The sequence below is a fragment of the Mauremys mutica genome, chromosome 8, assembly GCF_020497125.1.
Source record: "Mauremys mutica isolate MM-2020 ecotype Southern chromosome 8, ASM2049712v1, whole genome shotgun sequence".
NCBI classification, from domain to species: domain Eukaryota; kingdom Metazoa; phylum Chordata; order Testudines; family Geoemydidae; genus Mauremys; species Mauremys mutica.
The window spans coordinates 23,306,607-23,331,239 of NC_059079.1; the positions used below are offsets into that span (position 1 = coordinate 23,306,607).

A 24,633-nucleotide genomic window follows, 5' to 3' on the forward strand; every position below is an offset into this window, starting at 1 on the left:
TTATTTTGGTAATTTATTTCAAAATACTTGTCAGCATGTATGTCTGTAACAAAGACAACAAAAAAAAAGATTCAGGACAAATAGATTCCTTAGTAGGCATATTAATATAGAACTTTGAGTAATAATTAATTTAAAGAACAATACAGAAACATATTTCCTGCATTCCTCAGAAGCAGTGCAAAGACTTGGGAGAGTTAGGATAATTGAGGAGCTGAGAGAGAGGGAAGTAATTGCTGGGAAGGAACCTGGTTGTGAACTTGGTGGGTTGTTGAGTGTGGGTGGGAGAAGTACGGAACAGGTTTTTTGGGTGTGTGTGGAAGGACTGTTAGGGAGTCTCCCCTATGTCGACCCTGGCTGACCCCTAGCCTCTCTCATTCAGTCAGACACATCTGCCCCAGTCAGCCACCATCCCTCCCCTGGTCCCCATGTGTCTCTGCACCCCCCATTCCCATTCAGCCCATCCCACTCTCTCCCCTCCCAGTAGTCCTTCTGAACCCAAGTCTATGACCCACCCACCTATGTGCCCTATGCTATCCATCCGTCCGTCCCTCCAATTCCTGTGCCTCCTGACCTGGACCCATGGCCAGGGCACTGTGAGGAACACAGCCTCTTCTCCTTCCCATCTTTGCTCCCACCTGGGAGTGACACCTCTCTTCTGGTGCCACAGCAGCCCCTGGTGGACGAAAGACAACTGCAGCACTTGTCCAGCAGAATGTATTTTCGGGGACAAAAAAAATTCTGGTTGGGCCCTGAATTCTGGGGTGCAGAGCAGCTCAGAAGTCTCCTACGAGTAATTTAGCTGTGATGCTCTGAGTACATTTCCCAGACCTGCAGAGGAGCTCTGTGTAAGCTCAAAAGCTTGACTCTCTCACCTACAGAAGTTGGTTCAATAGATATTAGCTCCCTGACCTTGTCTCCATAATATCCTGGGACAAACACGGCTCCAACGCTACATATTACCTTATATGGCATTTCTGCCTGAGGAATGGAGTGACTTGCGGGGCTCCCGCCTATGCACATAACAAGTGATTCCCATTGGTCAGCTGAGCTGCCAGGCTGTTTTATGTTCCCCCTCCCCCAAGCACCGAAAATTAAAAAAGCGGGGGAGGGGGCGGATTAGTGATTGAAACTAAAAATATTTGTATTCCTTAGAAGGAAGCCACAATCCCCCCCGAAAAAGCCTCCCTCTCGCTAACACCGCGGCAGCGCCGAGCAGTGTCCCGCCCTGGGCGGAAGGCGCTGACGGTACGCTGGGGCAGCGGGCCGGATAGCTGGCACTGCTGGCGGTGCGCTGGTGCCACCCCGGGGCCGCTGAGCTCTCTGCGCCGGGCCCAGCGCGGATGCGGGCGCGCGTCGAGTGAGGCCGGCCGACGCCGTGCGCAGCCTCAGTCTCCTGGTCCCTCCCGCGCGACCGGCCGGGGCCTCTCCATGCGGGGCCCCCTATGAGCCCCACCCACGGGGGCCGCTCACTATTGTGCAGGCGGCGCCGGTCAGCCGGGGTCCTCCTGGGGCGGGCAGCGCGTGCGCACCTAAGCGGAGTCGGGTCCTCGCCAATCAGGGCGCGCGCACGGAGCCGCTGGGGCTAGGAGGAGCTCGGCGGCAGAGTAACCAGGCTGCGCAGGCAGCGCCATAGACAGCTATGGCGGGGTCTTGAGAGGCCGGCGGGGGCACCGCCTTCTCCCGCTCAACGAGTCGCGACCCCGCCCGTAGGACAGACGGTTGGTGGCGCGTGCGGCGGAGGCTGCTAACATGGTGGGTGGCTCGCTCCTGCCGCGTGGCGCGGGCTTCTCCGGGCGGTCTCCCTCCCCGTCCCCCTCCCCCTCCCCTCGCTGCTGGCCTGGCCCGGCCCGGCCCGCCCGTTTCCTGCCGGCTTCCGCTAGGTCGGGTCTCAGCGTCCGGCCGGGGCACCGGCCTGCGCCTGGCGAGCTCGGTTGGCTCCCGTCGCTCCTGGACCAGTTGGTTCGCTGCAGCGCGCGGGAGGCGTCGCCCCGCGGTGACGGTTGTAGAGCCCGGCGCCCGCTGCCAGCCTAGCGGGGCCCGAGCGCGCGGATAGCGGGGCGGCGGCGGCGGCCGTTGGAGTAACGTGGCCGGGGGGGAGGGCTGCGCTGGGGCCCGGGCTGGAGCTGGAGACGGGGCTGGGGGGATTGTCCTCGGTCCCGGCCTGCGAGGGACTCGGGATGGGTCACTGGGCAGTGCCGGGCGTTGCGGAGCCGGCAGGGATTAGGGGCTGGAATCTGAGCGCTGAGCGGAGCGATCCTGACCTGGACGCGGGGCCGCGATGAGCACGAGGCCCAGGCCCAGCCACGAGAACCGTCGGCGACTCGCTGTTAACCCGTCTGCCTGGATTCGCTGCAGAGCGCCCCCTGGACGGCCGGGGGGCGGGGGGGTAAGGGAGGGGGTCGGTTTTTCTAAATAATTTTTAGTTTGATTAATGTTTATCTGGGTTAGTGAAAATGTAAACTTGTCGAAGTTTTTATTTATTCACTTTGCTCTGTCAAATAAATTTCATCGGAAAGGAATAAAGTAGACGTAGATGTCTGTTTAAAAGAAATGAAGTGCTGACAAATATTGAGCTTCGACAGGTGCACATAACATGAATTAATTGTTCTCTCTCATCTGTTACAATCAACTTAAGTGTTACTTGTAACAATAATCGGTTTATTAAAAATCAGGTACCGAGGTCTCTTTAGATTGATAATACAACTTAACTTTTTGTTTCTTTTTTAAAAAGGGAACGCCACAAAAGGATGTCGTTATAAAACCTGATGCACCAAGCACGTTGTTTTTGGAGAAACATGCAGATTACATAGCTTCTTATGGTGCAAAGAAAGATGATTATGTAGGTATTTGCTTATTTCACTATTGATAATACTCTGATAAGTGATATATTTTGCCATTTCCTGCACTGATAGGAGTAGGTTGGCAGGTGATGAGTTAGGAAGTTAGTTATCTTTTTGTCTGAATACAAAGGGAAGGGTTAAAAGATATTGTTGTTCTGAGGGGTGGAGATGGTGCTTTTCCTTGGTCAATGATGAGACTTGGCATGTATTATCTGACTCTAAAGTTGAAGATCACTGCTTTAGCTCTAGAATTACTCTGAGACCTAGGAAATGTGATCTTTTGTTTATAAGGATGAATTTGTGTTCTAGTGCTATGTCTTCCCAAATATCACGTATGTCCCATAGTTGCCTTTCTACCTGCTATAATGAGCCTCAACATCACTGGATTTAATCTGGATTCTACTAGAAAAGGTACTATTTTGAGACTTCCATATTGTTTTAGGTGTAGCCCTAAATTCAGTGTATTACAATAATCTAGTCTGAGGGTGAAAGGGATACAGATAACTGCAGAGGTGTTCATCGGAGAGGCAAAGTTGCAGCTATCCTTGCCAAACATAGACAAAAAGAAGCACTCTTGTCTGCTGCTGCTATTTGTATATTCAAAAGCATCTAAAATTCCCACAGGACCCTTACATTGGAATTCAGGTAACACAAGTATATTTCTCCTAGCCAACCAGCATGTGCTTCTGTCTTGTTAATAGTGAACCTTAGCCAACCAATCCTATCTGGTTTTATGAAAGAGAGACAGTACTGTTATCAGTGAGATCAGATCCACCTCCAGAGGCAGTGCAGAAATGAGGGTGATACACCCTCACTTCTTTGCTGTAGAGCCCAGGAACTGGGCTCCGGGCTCTCTATCTCCCCTTCTGCCTCCCCTCGGCCGCAGCTCTGGGTCCAAGTGCTGAGCTCGGGGCTTCCTCCTGCAGCGTCTCTTGCCGGGCTGGGGGTTTTCACTCCTGGTACCTGCAGCTGGGGCAGCCTCGGCTTCTGGGCTTGCCCCGCACATGGCTCTGGCGCCAAGCCCAGGGCTTCCTCCTCTGTGGGCTTCTGCTCCTGACGGCTGCAGTCAGGGCGGTGGAGGGGACAGATGGCCTGGGCTTGGAGCTTCTGTCCCCTGCCACTCCAGCCAGGGGTCAGGGCTTCCATAACACATGTGTGCGCGCGCACACACTCCTCGTGGCTTCTGCTGTGCCTCTGGTTGTGGAACTCAGGACTTTTGCTCCTGCCATCTTGGCCACTGGGCAGCTCTGTCTTGGGGCTTCCCCCCTGCTGCCACTCCTGCCGGGCTTCGGGGCATCCCAGACTCAGGGCTCCTTCCACTTCAGCTCCCTCCAGGGCTCAGGGTGACCTGGTAGGGGCTTCTGACCTGGGGCTTCTTCTGGGGCTGGGACACCGATTTTTTTTTCTGGGGAGATCCCTAAATTGGCCAGGCCCCCTGCCTTAATCTGTCCCTGGTGTGGACTAGCAGCTAGGAACCCCTGGTTGGGGTGCTCCCAGCAACACTGAGGGAGATCGAGCCCACCTCCACCTCTGGGAACTTCCTCTAACTGCAGGAAGCACAGAAGTAAGGGTGGCAATTTCGGGATCTTGCTACAACAGCTTTACAAAACCTCACCACCTCTGCATGCTCCCTCCCCCCCCATTATCCCATTTTGAGTTAGGAGCCCCACAGTTAAAACACCCTGAAATTTCAGATATAAACATCTAAAATCTTTAAATTGATCAAAACCCTCTAGCCATGAAATTGACCAGAATGGACTGTGAATTTGGTAGGGCCCTATTTATAGCTGTGGATTGGGTTTTTTTGTTTGTTTGCAGTGTAGATATACTTTGAGAGGTCAGGATACAGTGGGTTTTCCATGGCAGGGATCCTGGAAGCCCTGAGAACCCTGGTTCCCTGCTGCAGATACAGGAGGTAAGCGCTTATTACAGCCAGGGCTTTCAGGTCCTGACTCCGTGGCAAGGAGCCTGGAAGCCTTGCATAATGGGACTGCCCTTGAGTGCTGGGAACCTGGTTCCCAGCTCAAGTAGTCCACGTGGCTTCCCTATCTGAGATCCTCAGACCCTGGGACCCTAGGCTCCACAACAACCCACCAGGAAGTCTGTGATGCAAGTTTGTCAAAGCAGACTTGTTTTGAAACACATCTGGTTCAGTTAATTGGCTTTTTCGACAGAACTGTTTTGTTGGAAAATTCCTGATCAGCTCTAATTATTGAACCTCATGTGTTTCCTTGTTTTGGTCTGGCTTGATTTTTAGTGTTCCACTTTCAAGTCCTCCAATGGTCTGGCCTTAACCATTGTGCCAGAAATACCAAAACATGAGGAATTTTCTCTTGGGAATGAGTACTTGCAGATCCTTTCAAATACAGATATACTTTAACAATCCTCAGTATACTGGAGGCATATCTTGACATGCTATGGGGTCAGTTCTGGGAACAAGGTTTAAGTAGAAAATGACATAGTTAGTTTAGCCATGTGATGTGTGTTACAATATTGGGCAGGCTTATGACTTCAGCTGGGCATATAATGTATAATTATTTATTAAATTAATCTCTTATATCCTGCTCATAGTAGTACTGCGTAGATAGTTTGTAATTCTATTAAAACTTAATCGAATTGGACAGTCTAGTCAGTTAGTACCTTTTTCCAAAGTAGTCTGTAGCAGTTGTGCTTGGGGTTTTTTAAGCCAGTTATAAATATCTGTATATATTTGATATTCATAAGGCTACACAGAGAAAATGTACAGAAAAATAAAATTAGATCTTTAAATACGACAGGTCTCCCAACAAGATGGTCTCAATTACGTTTTAAAGTGTGGTGCCTCTGACTGAAACCTGCCTTCTCTTATGCCATGTGTATGGTCTCGCTCTCCTGCTCACCTGTAGCAAGAAAATACATAAATTACTATGGAATTTTATAATACAGTATGAAAAATCATAGGTAATGCTGATCAAGAAAGATGTTATAACAATATATTAAGCTACAATAAATGAATTTTTCTCTTCCTGTTACTCCTCTAAGTTGCTTTGCTTCAGTTTTGGGAAATGGCAATTATGTACTTAACTGAATGTTAGGCTGTTATTTTGAGGGGACCATTTGGTTTAGTAACTTGAGCAAAGGACCAGAGCCAAGAAGATTGTAACTTATGATCTGGTCTGAGCTACTATCTTGCTGCATAAATGTGGGCAAGTAATTTGACCTTATGCCTCAGCCATCTAAGATGGAAAAATTAAGTAAAAGGCAGAAATTCACTGACTCAGTTGCAGTATCTTAGCCAGCTTAGAAAGCTTATATTTCTTAAGTAAACAACTTAGAATAAAGTATAACTTGGCTTGTTGGTTGGATGGGGAGGATTTGGTAATGGCTAGATCTTTAGTTCAGAGAACTTTGTAAATTCTGCAATTCTGTACGTTACACTGAGCCCTGCAAATCCACAGGTATCTGCATTCCGTCTGCGGCTATATGCATCTACAGATGCAATTGTATTGTTAACGTCTTTGCAGATCGGATGCGGATCCAAATTTTTGTATCCAAGCAGGGCTCTACTTGTTTATATATCTTTGTCTGCTTAAGAACTAAAATTTTGTACTACTTAGGAGTACTGTATGTCGGAATATTTGAGGATGAGTGGTGTCTACTGGGGACTGACAGTAATGGATCTCATGGGACAGCTGCAACGAATGACCAAAGAAGAAATTCTAGCATTCATCAAATCATGTCAACATGAGTGCGGTGGAATAAGTGCCAGTATAGGTCACGATCCTCACCTTTTATATACCCTTAGTGCTGTCCAGGTAAATATATAGAAAAGAAAATATTGGAAGTAAGTGAAAAACAGCTGCTTAACTTAATAAATTAATTTGACTGTACTAGATACCACCAAGGTATTTCATTTTTCTGCTGGCACATTGAAATGCTTTATTTGAGCCTGATTTGTTCATTAGAAAAATTGTTAAAACTTATAGATTTAGTTCTGTGAATTCCCTAATAAGTTTCTTGCAAGTTAGATGTGTATAATGCACCAAGTTGGAAAGCACAAGGTGCAGCAGCTTGTCACCTTCAGGCAGTGATCATGTGCTTCATGTGCACACTTCTAACTACGGTAATGGTTGATTATTTAAAGAATTTTAGAATAGTCTGCCTAGTTTTCAAAAAGGCTACAAGAATTATGCTGAATTGTATCAACCTCTTTTCGGGAAAATAAGAAGGCACATGTATAATAAGGATATATAAACCCAATTTCTTCAAAGCTAGTAGAGATGAATGTTTCCCTTTCCCCTTTGTGTGTAGTGCCTGAATTGAAACTTTTAATTGGGAAGCTTCTGTTTTTAAAGCTTACTAGTACAGCAATACAAAATTGAAAAGTAAAACATTGATGTAGATTTTTTTTTTTAAGTTGTAAGCTATTAAACACTTTCTTTTGTGGTATTGAGGCCTCACGCACAGAGGTTGACCCAAGTGCATCTTGTCATTCTAAGCCAACATATACCTTAGTATTTTCCCAACTTGCCTGCCTACTCAAATTCAGCTAATAATGTAGAGCCTTCTTTCAAAGTGAAGGTGTGGTCATGTATCTGCAGCTGACAGGAAGCCATACGTTAGAGATCCTCCTGATTACACACTACCTCCATTACAGATCTAGGTTCTAACTACTTGTAGAGTCAAGTTTCCTCTGCTCTATACCAAAAACTGTTACCTAGTCCAGTTTTAAACACTTACAACAGGGGTCGGCAACCTTTCAGAAGTGGTGTGCCGAGTCTTCATTTATTCATTCTAATTTAAGGTTTCACGTGCCAGTAATACATTTTAACGTTTTTAGAAGGTCTCTTTATATAAGTCTATAATATAGAACTAAACTATTGTTGTATGTAAAGTAAATAAGGCTTTTAAAATGTTTAAGAAGCTTCATTTAAAATTAAATTAAAATGCAGAGCCCCCTGGACTGGTGGCCAGGACCTGAGCAATGAGAGTGCCACTGAAAATCAGCTTACGGGTGCCGAAGGCGGCACGCGTCATAGGTTGCCTACCCCTGACTTATAAGAAGTTAGTGTAAAACGGCTTGACAAGCTGGGACCAAATGTATGTAAATAGCATTTAAATACTCTTGCATCATAGATCATTTTCTAGGGAAGAAGTGTTGTGGGTTGTAATCCTTGAATAGAATGAAATATAGAGTAGATGTGTCTGGTAGTGAGAGATGGGGCTCAGGAGTTTCGCAGGTCAATGATGAGTCTTGGCATGTATTACCTGAATCTAAAGTTGATGATTATCACACTTTAGCTCTAGAATTACTCTGAGACCTGAGGAAATTGCTGTGCCCACTCTTTTTTTAGTTTGAATGAGTACCAGCTATTTGTGAGTAGAGAGCCACACTTCTGCTTATCATAAATTTGGGCACAAATTATTCTCAGTGTCTTAATTGGTTACGACACATTCTGGACCCAGTTTGGGTCTATCCACGCTGGCCAGCCAAAAGATTTGTACATAGGGTTCCCAGCCCAATATAGAGAGGGAATAAGTCTTGAGGTCCTTCTGATTTATTTAAACTCCTTATGCTTAATATTGATGTTACTATAAGATAATAAAACTACAACAGATTGCAGCCTAAATATAAAAATCTACACTGAGAATTAAATTTGCAAATTTAAAATAGTCAGGAAATGCAAATCTATGGTTCTTTTAGCAATGCTAAACTAACCCACCTTGCACATACTGTATTCATTTATGTTGTACATTAAGAATTCTAAACTGCTAATCCAAAATAATAAGTGCAGGTTACCATCAGAATCTTAATTTCTGCTTTTCCTGTCCTCCAACTCTCTATTATGTTAACATTGCTGTCCTGTGTTTTTTTGTTTTGTTTTGTTTTTTCCAATTTAAAAAGCATATTGCAACACTGGAGTTATGCAATGCTCTGTAAACTGCAAAATATAGATTACTGCAAACACTGTAGCTGGAATTATGGAGTTGCTAATTTGTTTTCTGCAACTCCATAGGATTTAAATTGCAATCAACAGATAAAGAGAACTTAGACCTGGATGAAATTTTTCAAAATTTTGTTGAAATTCTCCTCCTCTCCACCCCCCCCTTTATAATCCTGCTCAAAAAAGCTCTTGGAAAAATCTCTATGGAATGAATCACTTGCATTATTTCCTATAATATGATTTAACTAAAAATTTCATAACTTAAAATTCTTCTCGCTATTACCAAGCATGTGCTTCTTATTGAGGACTAGTCTATACTTTTAAAGTCTGACAGCTCTTAAATTGTGATTTCTTTTTTGAATTTATATTTGTAAAAATGTGCCCATCCAAAAGCTTTCTGCACCTTTCGATTACTTAGGTATACATGCTACTATAAGCCCAGAACATTCTTATCTCCTAACAAAATTCAACCATAATCAGACACTAATAAATCAATACCATGTTCCATGATGCTAGCCGAACTCAAATGACTGTTTAAAAGTTTAAAGTGGAGAAAGAGATTGTGTTGAGACCATACATGGACATCTTCACCTTAATTTGGGAATTTTAAAATTTTATGGAATCAAGCTTCTAATGTTGGGTAGGTTGCAGTTAGCTGAAGCTTTCGTGGTAGTTAAAAATTTTAGTGATTTATGTTCATCATCAATAAAATGAAGTTTTGTTTTAAGAAAACTAGGGCTCTGGTTCTCTGGTAAATTCTAGGAAACTTTACCCTTCTAGTAATTGATTTGAATCATTTTCGTTTTGCAGATTCTTACCTTATATGATAGTCTCCATGTTGTTGATGTAAATAAAATTGTTGACTACGTAAAGAGCCTGCAAAAAGAAGATGGATCATTTGCTGGAGACAAATGGGGTAACATATCTTCAAAATCTCATGGATGGGTTGACGTATTTCATATAATGAAGCAGTTAAGAATAAATTGCTTTTTTTTTTCACTATGTATTATGCATGAACTGCATTTATTTCCCTCACTGTAAAAAGGAGCCATTGTGTAACAGCCAGTCACGTCATTGCTTTTCTAGATGACTCAACTTACAGAAAAATTGATATAAATAACAAAAACTGATCAACCTTCATAGAAGCTTCTGAAAGCTCAAAACTTGTTAGAGCTTGTGATGGGAGAGTGCCTTCTCCTATGATTCAGTGTAATTTGTACTAGATATTAATCTAGTGGTTTCTAAGTTGTGGTATATATTTAGTGTAAAAGGAATTACCTCTCTGCATAGTAATGACACAAATCTGTGTCTGCATTCACAGCTTCTAAAAATATTGATCTCATTTGATTTTTATTTTTAAAGGGTATGTTTATTCACCTTTTCTTCTATTGACATTTTAAAGTATTCTTTTATATAAAATATATTTTAATATTTCAGTATTGTATCCTGTTGAATATCAGTTATAACAAAACCATTGTTTCATTTTTCAGTTAATAAAATGAACTGATCGAGATATTTCAACATATGTAAATCCATAAACATCAATTTGCAGTTGACAAGCTACATGTTGGTATTAAAATGGTCATCCATATTCAGCACCAACTTTTACATTGCAACCAGTTTGACATAATATAGTAATAAAATGCACAGGCAGGGATATGACACATACTAACAAGAATGTAAATTATCAGATCGGATTACTGAAATGCACTATAAATGAGGCTACCATTGAGGAAAATTCAGGAGCTAAAGCTAGTACAGAATGTGGTTACCTGCTTGATTGGTGATACAAACTACAACAAGGATATTATATCATTTCTGAAAAACTGCACTCATTCCCTATTTGCATCTGGGATACAGTTTAAAGTGTTGACTTGAGTTCTAATTACTGAGGTCTAATCAACACTGGGAAAAGGATTACTGGTATAGCACACGCCGTGCACACACACACCACCCATGTATGCACAGTTGCTGGTATAACTATCGGTTCCGTTAGCAAAATAACATTTTAAACAATATAACTGTAACTACACTAGGGCTTTTTTGCCACTATAGAAATGTCATAATCACTCCTCTAAGTGATGAAACTATACTTGCAAAAGTTTCTAGTGTAGACCTTGCCTGAGAGACCTTCTTTCTTGATCTTTGCCTTCACACCAGCTGAAGACCTTGGGCATTGTGGAGACTGGTGTCAGGGCCGGCTCCAGAGCCCAGCGGGGCAAGCAGCCGCGTGGGGCGGCCCTTTCCCGGGGGGGCGGCAGGCTGGGCCGGCGGACCTGCCACAGTCATGCCTGCGGGAGGTCCACCGGAGCCCCGGGAGCAGCGGACCTGCCGCAGGCATGACTGCGGAGGGGACGCTCGGCCCACGGCTCCAGTGGACCTCCCGCAGGCATGACTGCGGACGGTTCGCTGGTCCCGCGGCTCGGCTGGACCTCCCGCAGGCATGACTGCGGCAGCTCAACCGGAGCTACCGGACTAGCGAACCGCCCGCAGCTGCGGGAGGTTCAGCGGAGCGACCAGCGGACCCTCCCCAGTCATGCCCGTGGGAGGTCCGCTGCTCCCGCGGCTCGGGGGCGCCTCCCGGGCATGACTGCTTGGGGCGGCCAAATTTGTAGAGCCGCCCCTGACTGGTGTTGATGTATTCTTGTGGGTCCACTGTTCTTTAGCTTGCTTTCTCCAAAGTTCTGAGTCTTTGTAGCCTTCAGATTATGATGTTGAAGAGCTGAGTGTGTGCAATGTGGGTAATTTACTGGTGAATGAATCTCTTTGTTGACATTGTTCAACCAGTTCTCTCTCTGTTCAGTGCACATATTGTGCACTGGGTGCTTTTTATAAACTGAAAAATAAATAGCATATTTGCAAATTTCTCTTAACTGAAGTAAGCCTGGATATTTATTTGGCAACCACTAAGGGTACGTCTTCACTACCCGCCATATCGGCGGGTAGCAATTGATTTCTCGGAGTTCGATATATCACATCTCATCTAGATGCGATATATTGAACTCCGAACGTGCTCCCGTCGACTCCGGAACTCCACCACCGCGAATGGCGGTGGCGGAGTCGACGGGGGAGCCGCGGACGTCAATTCCGCGCTGTGAGGACGGGTAAGTAATTCGAACTAAGGTACTTCGACTTCAGCTACGCTTTTCGCGTAGCTGAAGTTGCGTACCTTAGATCGAACCCCCCCCCTAGTGTAGACCAGGCCTAAGTGATCAAAGGATTATTAATTCATGGTTATATACAGATCATTTTATATTTGTTTAGTGTGATCCTATTGGGAAGTAATGTGAATGTATTGGCTAGTGGAGGAAAATATTGGTATAAAGTATTACTGTTTTCTATTTAATATTCAGAGAAACACCCATGTTTAGTGACTTACTGTGTTCTTTTTAATAGCATGCATCCTCTGTGTGCATATATATATGCACACATATATATATATATAAAAATTTAGTTCTCTGTAGTTATACTATTTTTCCCCTCCTCTTTGTAGGAGAAATAGATACCAGATTCTCTTTCTGTGCTGCAGCAACACTAGCTCTTTTGGTAAGTTCTGCAATAAGGGTGGATATTAGATATAAATATTTAAGTTTTCTGTAGATGGCAGATGAATGATGCTACAGTAGCTATACGTAATTTACTTGGTGGTAGTATAAAATGTTAAAGGGACTTTTCTGACTTGCAGGGAAAGCTAGATGTTGTTGATGTGGAAAAAGCAGTCGAATTTGTTTTGTCCTGTATGAACTTTGATGGAGGATTTGGTTGTAGACCAGGTTCTGAATCGCATGCAGGGCAGGTAAGTGCTGTTGCTTGCACATTGAAATATTTTAAATTAGCAAGTAATTCTCAAATATCTAGTTTTTATAACTTTCTAAAACCTGTCAGCAACGCAGACTGAAGCACTTTTGTCACTTCGTAAATGTATGTAAAGAACTTTATTCCTTTAAATGACACAAGTACAGAATTGATCTGTTAAGAGGTCTAGGAGCTGAATTTTTCCCCTAAAAATCCATATCCGAACCACAATTTTGTATAGTGTGAATTTGTTTCAAACATCACAATGGTGAGTTAAAAATGTAGCTAAAGTTCCAGAAGAGAGACAAGCATGAAGCTGTTCAAAAAGTAGTTAGCATTCAGATTTGTTAGGGAGGAAATATCTCAAATTTTGTAATATGATTAGAGTACAATTTTGAAGTCATCTGCTTTTTCTCTGTTAGGTTAAGCATATCAGAACTTTTTGTACTTCACTGGCTTGCACATTGATCAAATGTCTTGCCTTCTGGTAGCAAAAATATTTGTTTGGCCCGATGATAGTTATAGTTCAGGTGGAATTGACTGTAGATTCCACTCTTATCTTTTATTCTAAAGTCTGATATGTTGCAGAGGTAACTTGGTTAACTTCTTGATGGTGCTGGTGAATTTCTTTTAAGGTGACAGGCTAGCTGGAGGTAAGGTGAAGGGGTACTAGAGCTCATTAAGAATGGATAAATGCCAAGGAAGATGACCTGTATGACTTTCTCTAGAAACTTTACATGTAACTTAACTTTGGATGAAGTTGATACCGACACTTACTCCAAACCTCCAGTTGATAGAAATTACCTTCAACACATTTTAGTACTATTTCAATATGGATCTAATCACAGTAATCAGCTGTTCATTTTCCACAATTGTGCTGAGCATTGTAATTTGGAAGGTTTTACTTGTTTAAATGAAAATATAAAAACTACTCAATGTAGAGAAACTTAATCATTTTTGAAACATACAACCTAAACGTGTCATAGTCCCCCTCAAAATAGTTTTTTGTTTTTTGTTTTTTTAATTCTAAATCTCCTCTAAGGTCCTGCATAGATTAAGAAAATACCTTAACATTCAATCTGATTTTTTTTTTAGGACGCTACAAATTACATTTTGCTTTTAATGATAACTAGAGTACATTAGTAAAATGTTATCTTATGATTTTTTAAATCTTATCAGAACAGTGGAATAGTATGTTCACTTTGTAAACTGAACATTTAATCTTCTAACTTGCTTATTTTAACTATTAGCATGATGTGAAAGAATGGAATCCTGTTTGTGATCCTCCTACATTTAGTCTGTTACATGCTACTTAGTTCTTAAATACACATGAACTTTATGTCTGTAATTTTAGATCTATTGTTGCACAGGATTTCTGGCTATAACAGGCCAGTTGCACCAAATAAATGCGGACTTGCTGGGCTGGTGGCTTTGTGAACGACAGTTACCCTCTGGGGGTCTCAATGGAAGGCCAGAGAAGGTATTTGATTCACTTTTTAAAAAACTTTTACTCTGCTTAGTGTAGAAGCAGAAATATTATTTTTCTAATTTCTGGAAAATATCATGGACCTCCTTTCAAATGCTGTTGCAGAATTTTTCAAATGTTTTTACTCTTAATCTTGATTCCCTTGCTGTATCATCCAGTATGGGCCCCTGTTTAAGAGGATGCAATGTTCTCAAGATACCTTGCTGAATCAGGGCCTGGATATATTGTGATGTTTTAGGAATGCTGTATACTACAGGATTTATAAATGTTCGTTCATTAAAGTAACCAGAAAAATACTTTGGATTTATAATTTTTGTGGGACTTGTGTTGTGTGTCCAACAGTTGAATAATGTAATCTGGAATAACTGACTTGGAAGTGGAGACTTCTTAGCACTAGTTTTCTTAATGGATGCAGCAGACAAATGCTTTCAAACTTGAGAGTTTTTTTGTTAAATTATTAGTTGATACTGTCCTCGTAGTCTCTCGTCCCTCTTAGCCATGAAAATGAAAATACCATTTAAGTGAGTCTCTTCTTCAGAGCCAAAATCCTGTCAGAGACTGGCAAGGTTTCAAAAGCAGCAGAACACTTGTGATTCTCCTGCTGTGGGGGAGGAGGAGGAGGAAGGGCATCTGCGAATAAGCTGTGTGGAGGAACTCTGTTCTCTGCCCAAGAAACAGTGCTCCAAAGTTGTACTCTGCTCAGTGATGTTTTGATGATATGGCTAGTTTTCACAAAACCTAGTGTTACTACTGCAACCCATGTATATAAAAAACATAATACTCTACTAATATATTTATTTGCCAGTTACCAGATGTATGTTATTCATGGTGGGTGTTAGCATCCCTGAAGATAATTGGTAGACTACATTGGATTGACAGAGAGAAATTGCGCTGCTTTATCTTGGCATGCCAGGATGAGGAGACTGGAGGATTTGCAGACAGACCAGGAGATATGGCAAGTTAATTTATATGTACATTTTAGGTTGAAATTCAAAGTTTACAGGTTTGCAAAAGGCTTTATTTTATATATAATAAAAGGTAGTATACGAGTATGAACAGGTTAATGCTACCTTAGCATATCTGTTTCCTTGAGGGAGCATGTGACAGTCTTTGATATCTGCTGACTTATCCCATGCTGAGAATTCAGGACCCTTTCCCTGTTTAAAGCCCCAGCAGATGGCTGAAAAAACACTTTGTTGAAAAGCAACAGGCTAATAAGATTGTAGGCTGTATTGCAGTTGTGACTGTTACATTTTAAAATGCTACATTAAAAAGAGAAGTAAAAGCTAAAGATGTTTCCTTTAAATAGCCTTGTCCAGTTAAATTTGGTATTTTTTTTCCAGTTAAAAGTGGTGTTGGAAAACATTAAGAATATATGCTCTTGATATTTATAGCTTAGAACAGGGGTTCTCAAACTTCATTGCACCGTGGCCCCCTGCTGACATCAAATAACTACATGACCCCAGGAGGGAGGACTGAAGCCTGAGTCCACCCGAGGCCCACCACCCCAGCAGGGGGGGCCAAAGCCCAAGGGCTTCAGCCCGGGCAGGCGGCCTGTAACCTGAGCCCCACTAATCAGGGATGAAACTGAAGCTTGAGTCCTATCACCCATGGCTGAAGCCTTTGGGCTTTAGCTCCAAGTGGTGGGGCTTGGGCTTCAGCCCCAGGCCCCAGCAAGTCTAACACCAGCCCTGGCAAACCCAGTAAAATGAGGTCTTGACCCACTTTGGGGTCCCAATCCACAGTTTGAGAACCCCTGGCTTAGAATTTAGCGAAGACAAATGTGTCAGTTTAAACAAAAAGCATTAGGTAAACTAAAGATGAAAGTGAGCTACATGAAAATGGAAGGTGAAAATAGCATTTAAGATTTCCCATTAAAAATTGTCAGTATATTTAAAGTCAGATTGCAATCTGGTCATCAATAAGTGTTGTAGCAGTTATTGTGAAAATTGAATACTGCTGCTATTAAAGCTAAATTCTCTGTTCGCCTTGTATTTAGCTGTGAGACTGAGTACCTTTCCCGGACGTGAGGAAGAGCTCTGTAGTTAGAAGGCTTCTCTCTCACCAGCAGAAGTTTGTCCAATAAATTATATTGCCATACCCACTTTGTCTCTCTAATACCCACAATCGTGAGTTTAGTTAGTTTCTCACTCCCTTATTTGCTATAAATATATTCACAATAGTTAGCTGTTACAGCAATTCCTTGTTCAGGCTTGTCTTGTCTTAACTTGGGCCTGCCCATGTCTGCTAAGTTAGCCCTACATGTGTAGCAGGAAGCTTTTCTTATGTCTCTAAGGAGAATAAGAGAGCCACATTAACTTTGGGTCCATGCAGGGGCCTGTCCAGCCCTCTGTGTAAATTTAGAGCAGCCTCAGAGGTCCTTTAGCTTACATTTGGCTTTTAATGGCCTATGTATGGGCCTTAGAAAGCAGAGAATAGCCAGTGCTGTGCATTCTGGACATTCCCATGATGTGCCTGCTATGCCAATATCTTTAGGAAGGGACAGTCTTTTAATTGTTTTGTTCAGTACATTAGGGCCCTGGTCTGAGACTGGGCTTTTAGGCAATATAATACTAATATGTGGGAGGCTGGTAGCTGGATCAGTGTAGAGCCCTTAAGCCAGCTGTAAATTGGCCAATGAGGCCTCCTATGCAGATGGTATAGGCAAGGGGCTTTTCCCACCTAATTTATTGCTTATTTACACTGCAGAGCAATGTAAGGAGCTCTAGTTCACAGCTTACTAAGTCCTAAGGGTTTGTCTTTAGCGTAGAGTTAGCTCAGGCTCTTACTTGAGTATTGGCCACACACATAATCCTGTCACCTGAGCTAAGTGGTGCTCTCAATTTGGGCTAGCTGGCACAGTTGGGGGTGTAGGTTAGAGCCCTGGTTTCTGTTTTTACTAGGGCTGACAATGCCCACCTTGCAGTGAGGATGCAGGCTACATCACTGAAGGCATACCCTCAGCCTAAGGGTTTAAGTAAGTAGCCTTCTATGTTTTCTGTGTAGGGATATGCAAACTGTATAGCAGCCTTCTGGGAAATCCGTTCCTTATCTCATGAAGGAATCTCTAAATCTCAGAGAATTACCTCCTACCTATGTTTTCTCTCCTATGCCCCATTTTTCCTTCTGTTTTCCCTCCAGCTCTGTATTCAGGTTCCTTTGGCCCCCTCTAAGAGCCATCAGCACAGCTTTATGTTCAGAGAGATTGCCAAAGAGCAATATAATGTTGAGTAAAAAAATATGGAGTTTATGGCAGAGCTGGTTTTAGATCATCAGGTTAGCATGTAACTTTTACATTATATATAGTAAAATCATAAGGAACTAGATTTACCATGTTGTAATAATGCATACAGGAATTGGTGGAAAGAGCTGTCAGACTTTTTCCATTATCTGCATGTGTGCTGTTAAGTTCAGGTTTAAAAAAATTTCTGGTGGCAACAAACATCATTACTTCAAACATCTCAAAGTTGTATCCTAAATGTATACAATTTGAAGCTGGCTATTTTTTTCTTTTAATGTGTGTGAATATTTACTTCTGATATTTTAAAGTAATTGCATACTAAAAACCAGGAAGTTGTGCACTTCCATTGTTCTCTGAAATTAAATATTCAACCACCATTGAGCTTTCTCAGTCTCTTCTAGCAACTCAATCGTCTTACTGTCTCACTGTAAACTCATCCAAAGGGTTTTAGTTTTAGTGTATAAATTCTTAATTTTTTTTTCCAGGTGGATCCTTTTCACACCTTATTTGGAATTGCTGGTCTATCATTGTTAGGAGATGAACAAATTAAGCCTGTCAGTCCTGTTTTCTGTATGCCTGAAGACATCCTTCAAAGAATAAATGTACAGCCTGAACTTGTGAGCTAGACCTTACAGAAGCAAACAGTTGCTATGCTCAGCTGCTTTGATTTTGTTGGTTGAAACTCATCTCAAACATACTTGCATATATTTTTCACTTTAATGTGTTTACATCAGTACAGTAAGAAATTATCACTGTACAATAAACCTTGTCACTTTGTCTGTGGATTGTGTCAAAATGGCTTGTTTAAATAAATTATGTGGATGTTATATGTATTGCAGGTTCTGTAACAGATGAAGAAACATTTTTAGATGCATCTAAATATGTGGACCCGTGGGCTCTGTTTGTACACTAACTCAAAACAACAGCATATTAGTCACAGTAATAGAGTACTTGAACAACTTGATTTTTTTGTATTTCCTACAATATCAATCATAAAACATTGTCTTGATAATATAAGCATGTATTGACAGTGAATTGCCCTGAGCACTGTATTTAAGAGAAGCAGAGAAAAGATACTACTAGTTAGAACACTTTGATGTGAGTGGACACCTGTGCATTTAAAACATCCTGTTTAGGATATACCATCATTTTTATCTAATACTGATAATTTTCTTCTCATAGCAATTGATAAGTGTAAAGGTTTTTGTTCTCAGCAAATACAGTTGTTACCCACCAGTAAAGTCCTTTATTAAAGAAAATATTTTTACTACTGGAAATACAATATCATTTGTGTTGATTGTAGATTGAGACTTGCAGGTAATAAGACTTGCAGGTAATAAGCATTCTACAGATCACCTCTCTACAGTAGTATGACTTGCCAAATGTGCTGCTAATTGAAAATTTGTCATTGATATGAATTACTATTTCATTAGCACTTGAGAAAATAGTTGTGAAAGAAATATCAAAAATAAAAGTAGCTATGAAATATTTTTTCTGAAGGATGAAATTGTTTTGTCTTCATTGGAGTGCTTAAAGTGCCTCTATTTTACATCTCATAGCATTGTGTGTTTGCATCTGGCCACCATGTTCTGACTGAGGAGGACTAAATGAAATTCCAGTTGGATCATATTAAAGGTAATTGTGAAGGAAAAAGTAGCCTTTAACAGTCTCCAGCTTATTTATAGTTAAAGATGTCCTAAAAATTTTTTCAAAATAGTTCTCCATTTTTTTAATAGAATGGTCAATGCAAAGCACTAATCCTTACTTCAATTGGCTTATTTTAAGGTTATTTTTCTTTAAAAGCCTTTTTGCCAGTCAAACTATTTTTTTCTAAATTAACGGATGGTTCTTTTAGATAAGACTACTGGTAAGAAAAGTTTTACAAAGCAAACTAGTATCCTAATTAGTCATTGTTTTAAATATATTTTCTTGTCTTCCACTTTAATTACAATATTATATAGAATTTTTGGAAAGATTCTGGTACTGTATATTGTAGTTAATCCAGCAATGTGTATCACTACACATATTCATTTGTAAACTGAATGAGAGATAATCTTCCATCAATAAAGCATCCAGTGAAGAAAATTAGTTGTCCTTTACAACATGTGGAATTTAAAGTACTTAGTTTCAGAGCAGAGTGCATTGGTATCATTAACTACCTCATTTTATCTTGTTAAATGTTAAGATTTTCAGCTCACTTTGTGGAATTACAGTAAGATATTAGTACTGTCTTTGGTGACCGCTTGTCTTTGCATGTAGAGATCCTTTATTAAATGTTTTCACACACTTGTTTCTATAATGTATTGATATTTTTACACAACTTCATACTGAAGTATCCTTCAGTGCATGTATTGAAAACACACAATCATTCATTGCAGCATAGCTACTAATGTCCTAGAACTACAGTAACAATTTTGTGATAAGAAGGAAGGTCCTCTCATGGATCAGTAACTGGTTAACACCAGAACCAAAGGGTTGGATAAATAGCCATTTTCAAAATGTAGAAAGGGAAATAGTGGTATTCCTCAGGGATCTATATTGGAACCAACATCTTGATAAATCATCTAGGAAAGGGTAAACAGGTTCCAAAATTTGCAGACAATACAAAATTGCTCAAGATAGTGAAGATCAAAGCTGACAGTGAAGAGTTACAAAGAGCTCACAAAACTGGGTGATGGGGCAAAAAAAGGCAGATGGAATTCAGTGTTATGTGCTATACATACAAAATCATGGTGTCTAAATTAGCTGTTGCCAATCAAGAAATCTTGGAGTCATAGTGGATAGTTCTCTGAAAACATCTGCAGCAGCAGTCAAAAATGTTAGGCACCATTAGGAAATGGATAAATAAGACAGTAAATATGACACTTTATAAATCTATGGTTTTCCTACACCTTGCATGTGGTGCAGTACTGGTTGCCTCATCTTAAAAAAGATGCATTAGAATTGGAAAAGGTACAGAGACAGGCAACACACATGATTAATGTTATGGAACAGCATTATGAGGTGAGATTAAAAAGATGGACTCTGTAGCTGGATGCCACCTAGTGCTCGTTAGGCTCTTCTATGTGTGCTGGGAGCCATCCTGTTTTCCATACAATGGTGAGTGCCTGTGGTGGGTGAGGGGAAGAGGCAGTAGGGAAGGAAGCCAGATGGGATTGGACAGGCAGGGGGATGTGGGGGAGAGGGGTAGGGGATAGGAGGAAGGGGTAGCAGACTAGGGGGAGAAGTGGGAACCAGCATGCGGTGTCCCCTCAGCAGCAGCAGGGGCTCCATTAAGCAGGCCCATCAAACCCCCACCCCAATGAACCCCACCCACCCTGCACCTGGACCATGCTGATGAGCCTCCCCCACCCAGATGCCTACCCCCCCCGAGCCCCAACCAGATGCACCTACACTCACCACTGAGCCCCCACACCAGACCTCCCCTGCTGAGCCCCAACCACCTTCACCTGGATCCCCTTGCACAGTCCCATTGCCCCCAAACCCAGAACTCCCCCTCCGCCCCATGAGCCCCTGTCCATCCAGATCCCTCACAGCCACCCCACAGAACCCTCTCACCTCAGATCTGGATCCACCCCACACTAAGCCCCTCTGCACTGGGATTCCGCTGGGCTGAGCCTGCCTGTCCACACCCGGTGCACCTGGCACAGAGAGGCAGGCCCAGCCCTTGTGCTGTGTCAGGGTGAGGTGCAGCCTTACCACTGAGTACCTGTCCTGGGTGTGGGATGGGCTGCAGGGTGATCTCTCACCTGCATGCAGCCAGTGGCCTGTGCTCCCCACTGCCATGCTTGAGTCTCCACATTTATTGATAAATTTTGCAGAATTAAAAAATATTGTGGGCAGAATTTTTACTTTTTTGGCACACAATTCCTTCAGGAATAAGGAGGAGCTGCTGAGGGCTCTCTTGGAGCAGGTGCTGCCTGTCTGAAGTGAGTCCCTAACTCATGAGAACCAGATGGGCTAGTCTCACTGAGGAAGCAATAACCTCTCCTTAGGGCCCCCTGTAGAAAGCAGATGGGGAGCTGGCCAGCTGGTTGACCCCAGAAGCCTCCAGAGGGGAGGCTGAGGGGAAAAGGCCATTTGCCTCCTTGAAGTCCAACAATGAAGCCTGTGGGCACCGAGGGCATGGAAGAAGGGGGCTGTGGCAGCAGGGGAGGAATAAAGGAGGCCTGGTCTGTGATGGCCAGGGATTCAGAGTCCAAGGCCAGAAGGGGCTATTGCGATCATCTAGTCTAACCTCCAGTATAGTACAGACCATAGAATATCTCAAAATAACTCCTAGAGTGTATGTTTCACAAAAAAATCTAGCCTTAATTTAAAAATGGTCATTGATGGATACTCACCATGACCCTTGGTAAATTGTTACAATGGTTAATTAATTACTCTCACTGTCAACAATTTGCACCTTATGTCCAGTCCAATTTTGTCTAACTAACTTCCAACCATTGGATGGTGTTATATCTTTGTCAGCTAGACTGAAGATCATCACCACCATGTTCCCATTATGCCTCCAGCGTTTAGGGCAGTGATGAAGCTCTTCCACTCCTGTGTTTCTGGCAAGTCTTTCAATGGGTCCTCAGCTGTGCCCCAGGTTTTTCAGCTCAGCTTCCACAGCTCTTCGCCATGTTATTTTCAGGCTACCTTGTGTTTGCTTGCTTTCAGGTGTCCATCTTATTACTATTCTGGTGTTAGGATCAGTTTCCATTCAAAGCACATGGCCAATCCATCTCCTGGCAATGATGGTGCTCATATCTTCTTGGCTGCACTGTGTGAATAGATCTTGGTTTGAGATTATTCTGGGCCAAAAGATATGGAGGATTTTTCTGAGGCAGGTTGTATGGAATGAAGACAGTTTGGACATGTCATACTTTCTCATTCCCCAGAATTCTGCACTGTAAAGTAGTGTTGAAAGTATGCAGCTCTGATAAATCTTGAGTTTGGTTTTAGTGTTGTATTTTCATGATTTCCAGACAGCATTTAAATCCCTGAAGGTGTTCCTGGCTTTAATGATTCTGTTCCGGGTGTCCTGGATTGTTCCACCGTCCTGGCTGATGGTGCTGCCCAAGTATGTGAATGTTTCTACACTGGTGAAAACGTGATCCTCTATCCATACTAGTGATGGTGAGGCAATATTAAAGGTCATAATATCTGTCTTATTGTGGTTAATTTTCAGTCCAATTTGCTGGCTGAATGTGTTGAGTCAAGTTGTTTTTTCTTGTATATGGTGTTAGGTATGTGATAGGAGAGCGAGATCATCTGTGAAGTCCAGGTCTTCAAGGGATGAGAAGGGTGTCCACTTAATGCCTCTTGGCGTGTCTTCTGTTGTATGCAGCATTATCCAGTTGATGGCAATGTTGAAGAGGATTGCAGACATGACACACCCCTGATGTATTCCTGTTTTGACTTCAAAACTGAGCTCACTGTAATCAACACTGTATATAAAGTTGGAATAGAAGCTTTTGATGTTGATTATATAGAGAGGGATTCCATATGACCGCAGAATGTGCCACAGGCTGGTCCTGTGAATGCTATCAAAAGCCTTCTCAAAGTCTATGAATTTTATATAGAGCTGCCGTTGCCATTCTAAGCATAAGAACATAAGAATGGCCAAAGGTCCATCCAGCCCAGTATCCTGTCTACTGACAGTGGCCAATGCCAGGTGCCCCAGAGGGAGTGAACCTAACAGGTAATGATCAAGTGATCTCTCTCCTGCCATCCATCTCAACCCTCTGACAAACAGAGGCTAGGGACACCATTCCTTACCCATCCTGGCTAATAGCCATTAATGGACTTAAACTCCATGAATTTATCTAGTTCTCTTTTAAACCCTGTCATAGTCCTAACCTTCACAACCTCCTCAGGCAAGGAGTTCCACAGGTTGACTGTGCACTGTGTGAAGAACTTCCTTTTATTTGTTTTAAACCTGCTGCCTATTATTTTAATTTGGTGGTCCCTAGTTCTTATATTATGGGAACATGTAAAATAACTTTTCCTTTCTCCATGCCACTCATGATTTTATATACTTTCTCCATGCCACTCATGATTTTATATACCTCTATCATCATATCCCCCCTTAGTCTCTTTTCCAAGCTGAAAAGTCCTAGCCTCTTTAATCTCTCCTCATATGGGACCCGTTCCAAACCCCTAATCACTTTAGTTGCCCTTCTCTGAACCTTTGTTCTGTTACTTTTCATAGAGTGAAGATCTGGTCTCTGCATCCACGCCCTTTCCAAAAACCAGCCTGCTCTTTTCTGAGAATGCTACCAACCACCTCTGATATATATGCTGGACTATGATTTTACACAATAGATTGCATTGCACAGAAGATGAAAGAGTGATACCACACCAGTTATTCCAATCACTGAGAGTTTCTTTCTTGGGTATCTGCACTATACCCACTGAACCCTAGACTGAAGAGCCCCTTATTAAATAGCTGTTCTCCATGTAGATAGGTATAGACCGTGATCAGGTCACCCTCAATCTTATCTTTGCTAAATGAAGGGGAAGAGCAGGAACACCTGGAGTAGAGGAAATCTTCAGGAAGATGGGATGAGGGGAAGCCCCTGGAGAAAATACCGGTGCAGGGGAAGAGGATTAGGGGGGATAGATGGCGGCGTAGAGTATATGGGTCACGCAGCACAGCAAGGGGCTTGTGACCCTTGACTGGATCACAGCAGGGCCTGAGCTAGGAGCAGCATGTGGGATGAGGGGAACCTCCAAGGCGCCTCCCCAAGGGACTTTTGCATCTTGTCTGCTCGGGCAGACGGAGATCAAACCCACTCTGCGGCAGGGCCGCCCAGAGGATTCCGGGGGCCCGCCGCCGAAGTGCCCCGAAGACCCGCGGCGGGGGCCCCCCTCCGCCGAATTACTGCCGAAGTGGGACCCGCCACCGAAGCGCAGCCCGGTCTTCGGCGGTAATTCAGCGGAGGGGGGCCCCGCCGCGGGTCTTCGGGGCACTTCGGCGGCGGGTCCCGGAACGGAAGGACCCCCTGCCGGCGAAGACCGGGAGCAAAGAAGCTCCTACGCCCGGCCCCGCAAGAGTTTTCCGGGCCCCCCGGAGCAAGTGAGGGACCCCGCTCCAGGGCCCCCGAAAAACTCTCATGGGGGCCCCTGTGGGGTTCGGGGCAAATTGCCCCTCTGGGCGGCCCTGCTCTGCGGCAGCAGCTGTTTTGTATGCCCCCTCCCATGTCGGGGATTTAAAGAGCAGCCGCATAACACGCGGCACGGCTCTTATGATTCCCAAAACAAAATGTCTTCCAGGCGGCCATGGTATACTGGATTGCGGCGTCGGGCGCCCTTTCCCGTTTGCGCACGCGCAGGTTTCATATCGTCGCCGGTGCCGCCATT

General features: G+C 43.1%; 1 protein-coding gene and 2 non-coding genes across 11 annotated transcripts; all 3 read left to right on the forward strand.

Moving 5' to 3' along the window:
• The first annotated feature begins 1,588 nt into the window (after window positions 1-1,588).
• On the forward strand, window positions 1,589-19,565 carry RABGGTB (Rab geranylgeranyltransferase subunit beta). 9 transcript variants are annotated; one of them, XM_045027590.1, is made up of 11 exons: window positions 2,732-2,839; window positions 3,283-3,485; window positions 4,659-4,755; window positions 5,618-5,780; window positions 6,437-6,634; window positions 9,575-9,680; window positions 12,258-12,310; window positions 12,450-12,560; window positions 13,914-14,039; window positions 14,851-15,000; window positions 17,772-19,565. In XM_045027590.1, the coding sequence occupies exons 5-11, from the start codon at window positions 6,446-6,448 to the stop codon at window positions 17,910-17,912; spliced, it is 876 nt and encodes a 291-aa protein (XP_044883525.1). In that variant the 5' UTR covers window positions 2,732-2,839; window positions 3,283-3,485; window positions 4,659-4,755; window positions 5,618-5,780; window positions 6,437-6,445; the 3' UTR covers window positions 17,913-19,565. The 9 variants fall into 9 exon arrangements, with proteins under 9 accessions (XP_044883522.1, XP_044883525.1, XP_044883530.1 ...); XM_045027592.1 differs by lacking the exon at window positions 3,283-3,485 and adding an exon at window positions 3,150-3,251 and having other exon boundaries at window positions 2,753-2,839; XM_045027595.1 differs by lacking the exon at window positions 5,618-5,780.
• LOC123376775 lies at window positions 3,024-3,106 on the forward strand. Its single transcript, XR_006581945.1, has one exon. It is a non-coding gene; the product is annotated as a small nucleolar RNA SNORD45 (small nucleolar RNA).
• LOC123376774 lies at window positions 8,059-8,143 on the forward strand. The gene has a single exon (XR_006581944.1). It is a non-coding gene; the product is annotated as a small nucleolar RNA SNORD45 (small nucleolar RNA).
• Window positions 19,566-24,633: the final 5,068 nt, after the last annotated feature.

What these genes read in the sequence shown, in the direction of transcription:
- RABGGTB (XM_045027587.1), top strand. An exon ending in ATTTGCTGGAGACAAATGGG is followed by an intron (nt 9,681 to 12,257) that starts GTAACATATCTT and finishes TCCTCTTTGTAG; the next exon opens with GAGAAATAGATACCAGATTC. An exon ending in TCAATGGAAGGCCAGAGAAG is followed by an intron (nt 14,040 to 14,850) that starts GTATTTGATTCA and finishes TTTATTTGCCAG; the next exon opens with TTACCAGATGTATGTTATTC.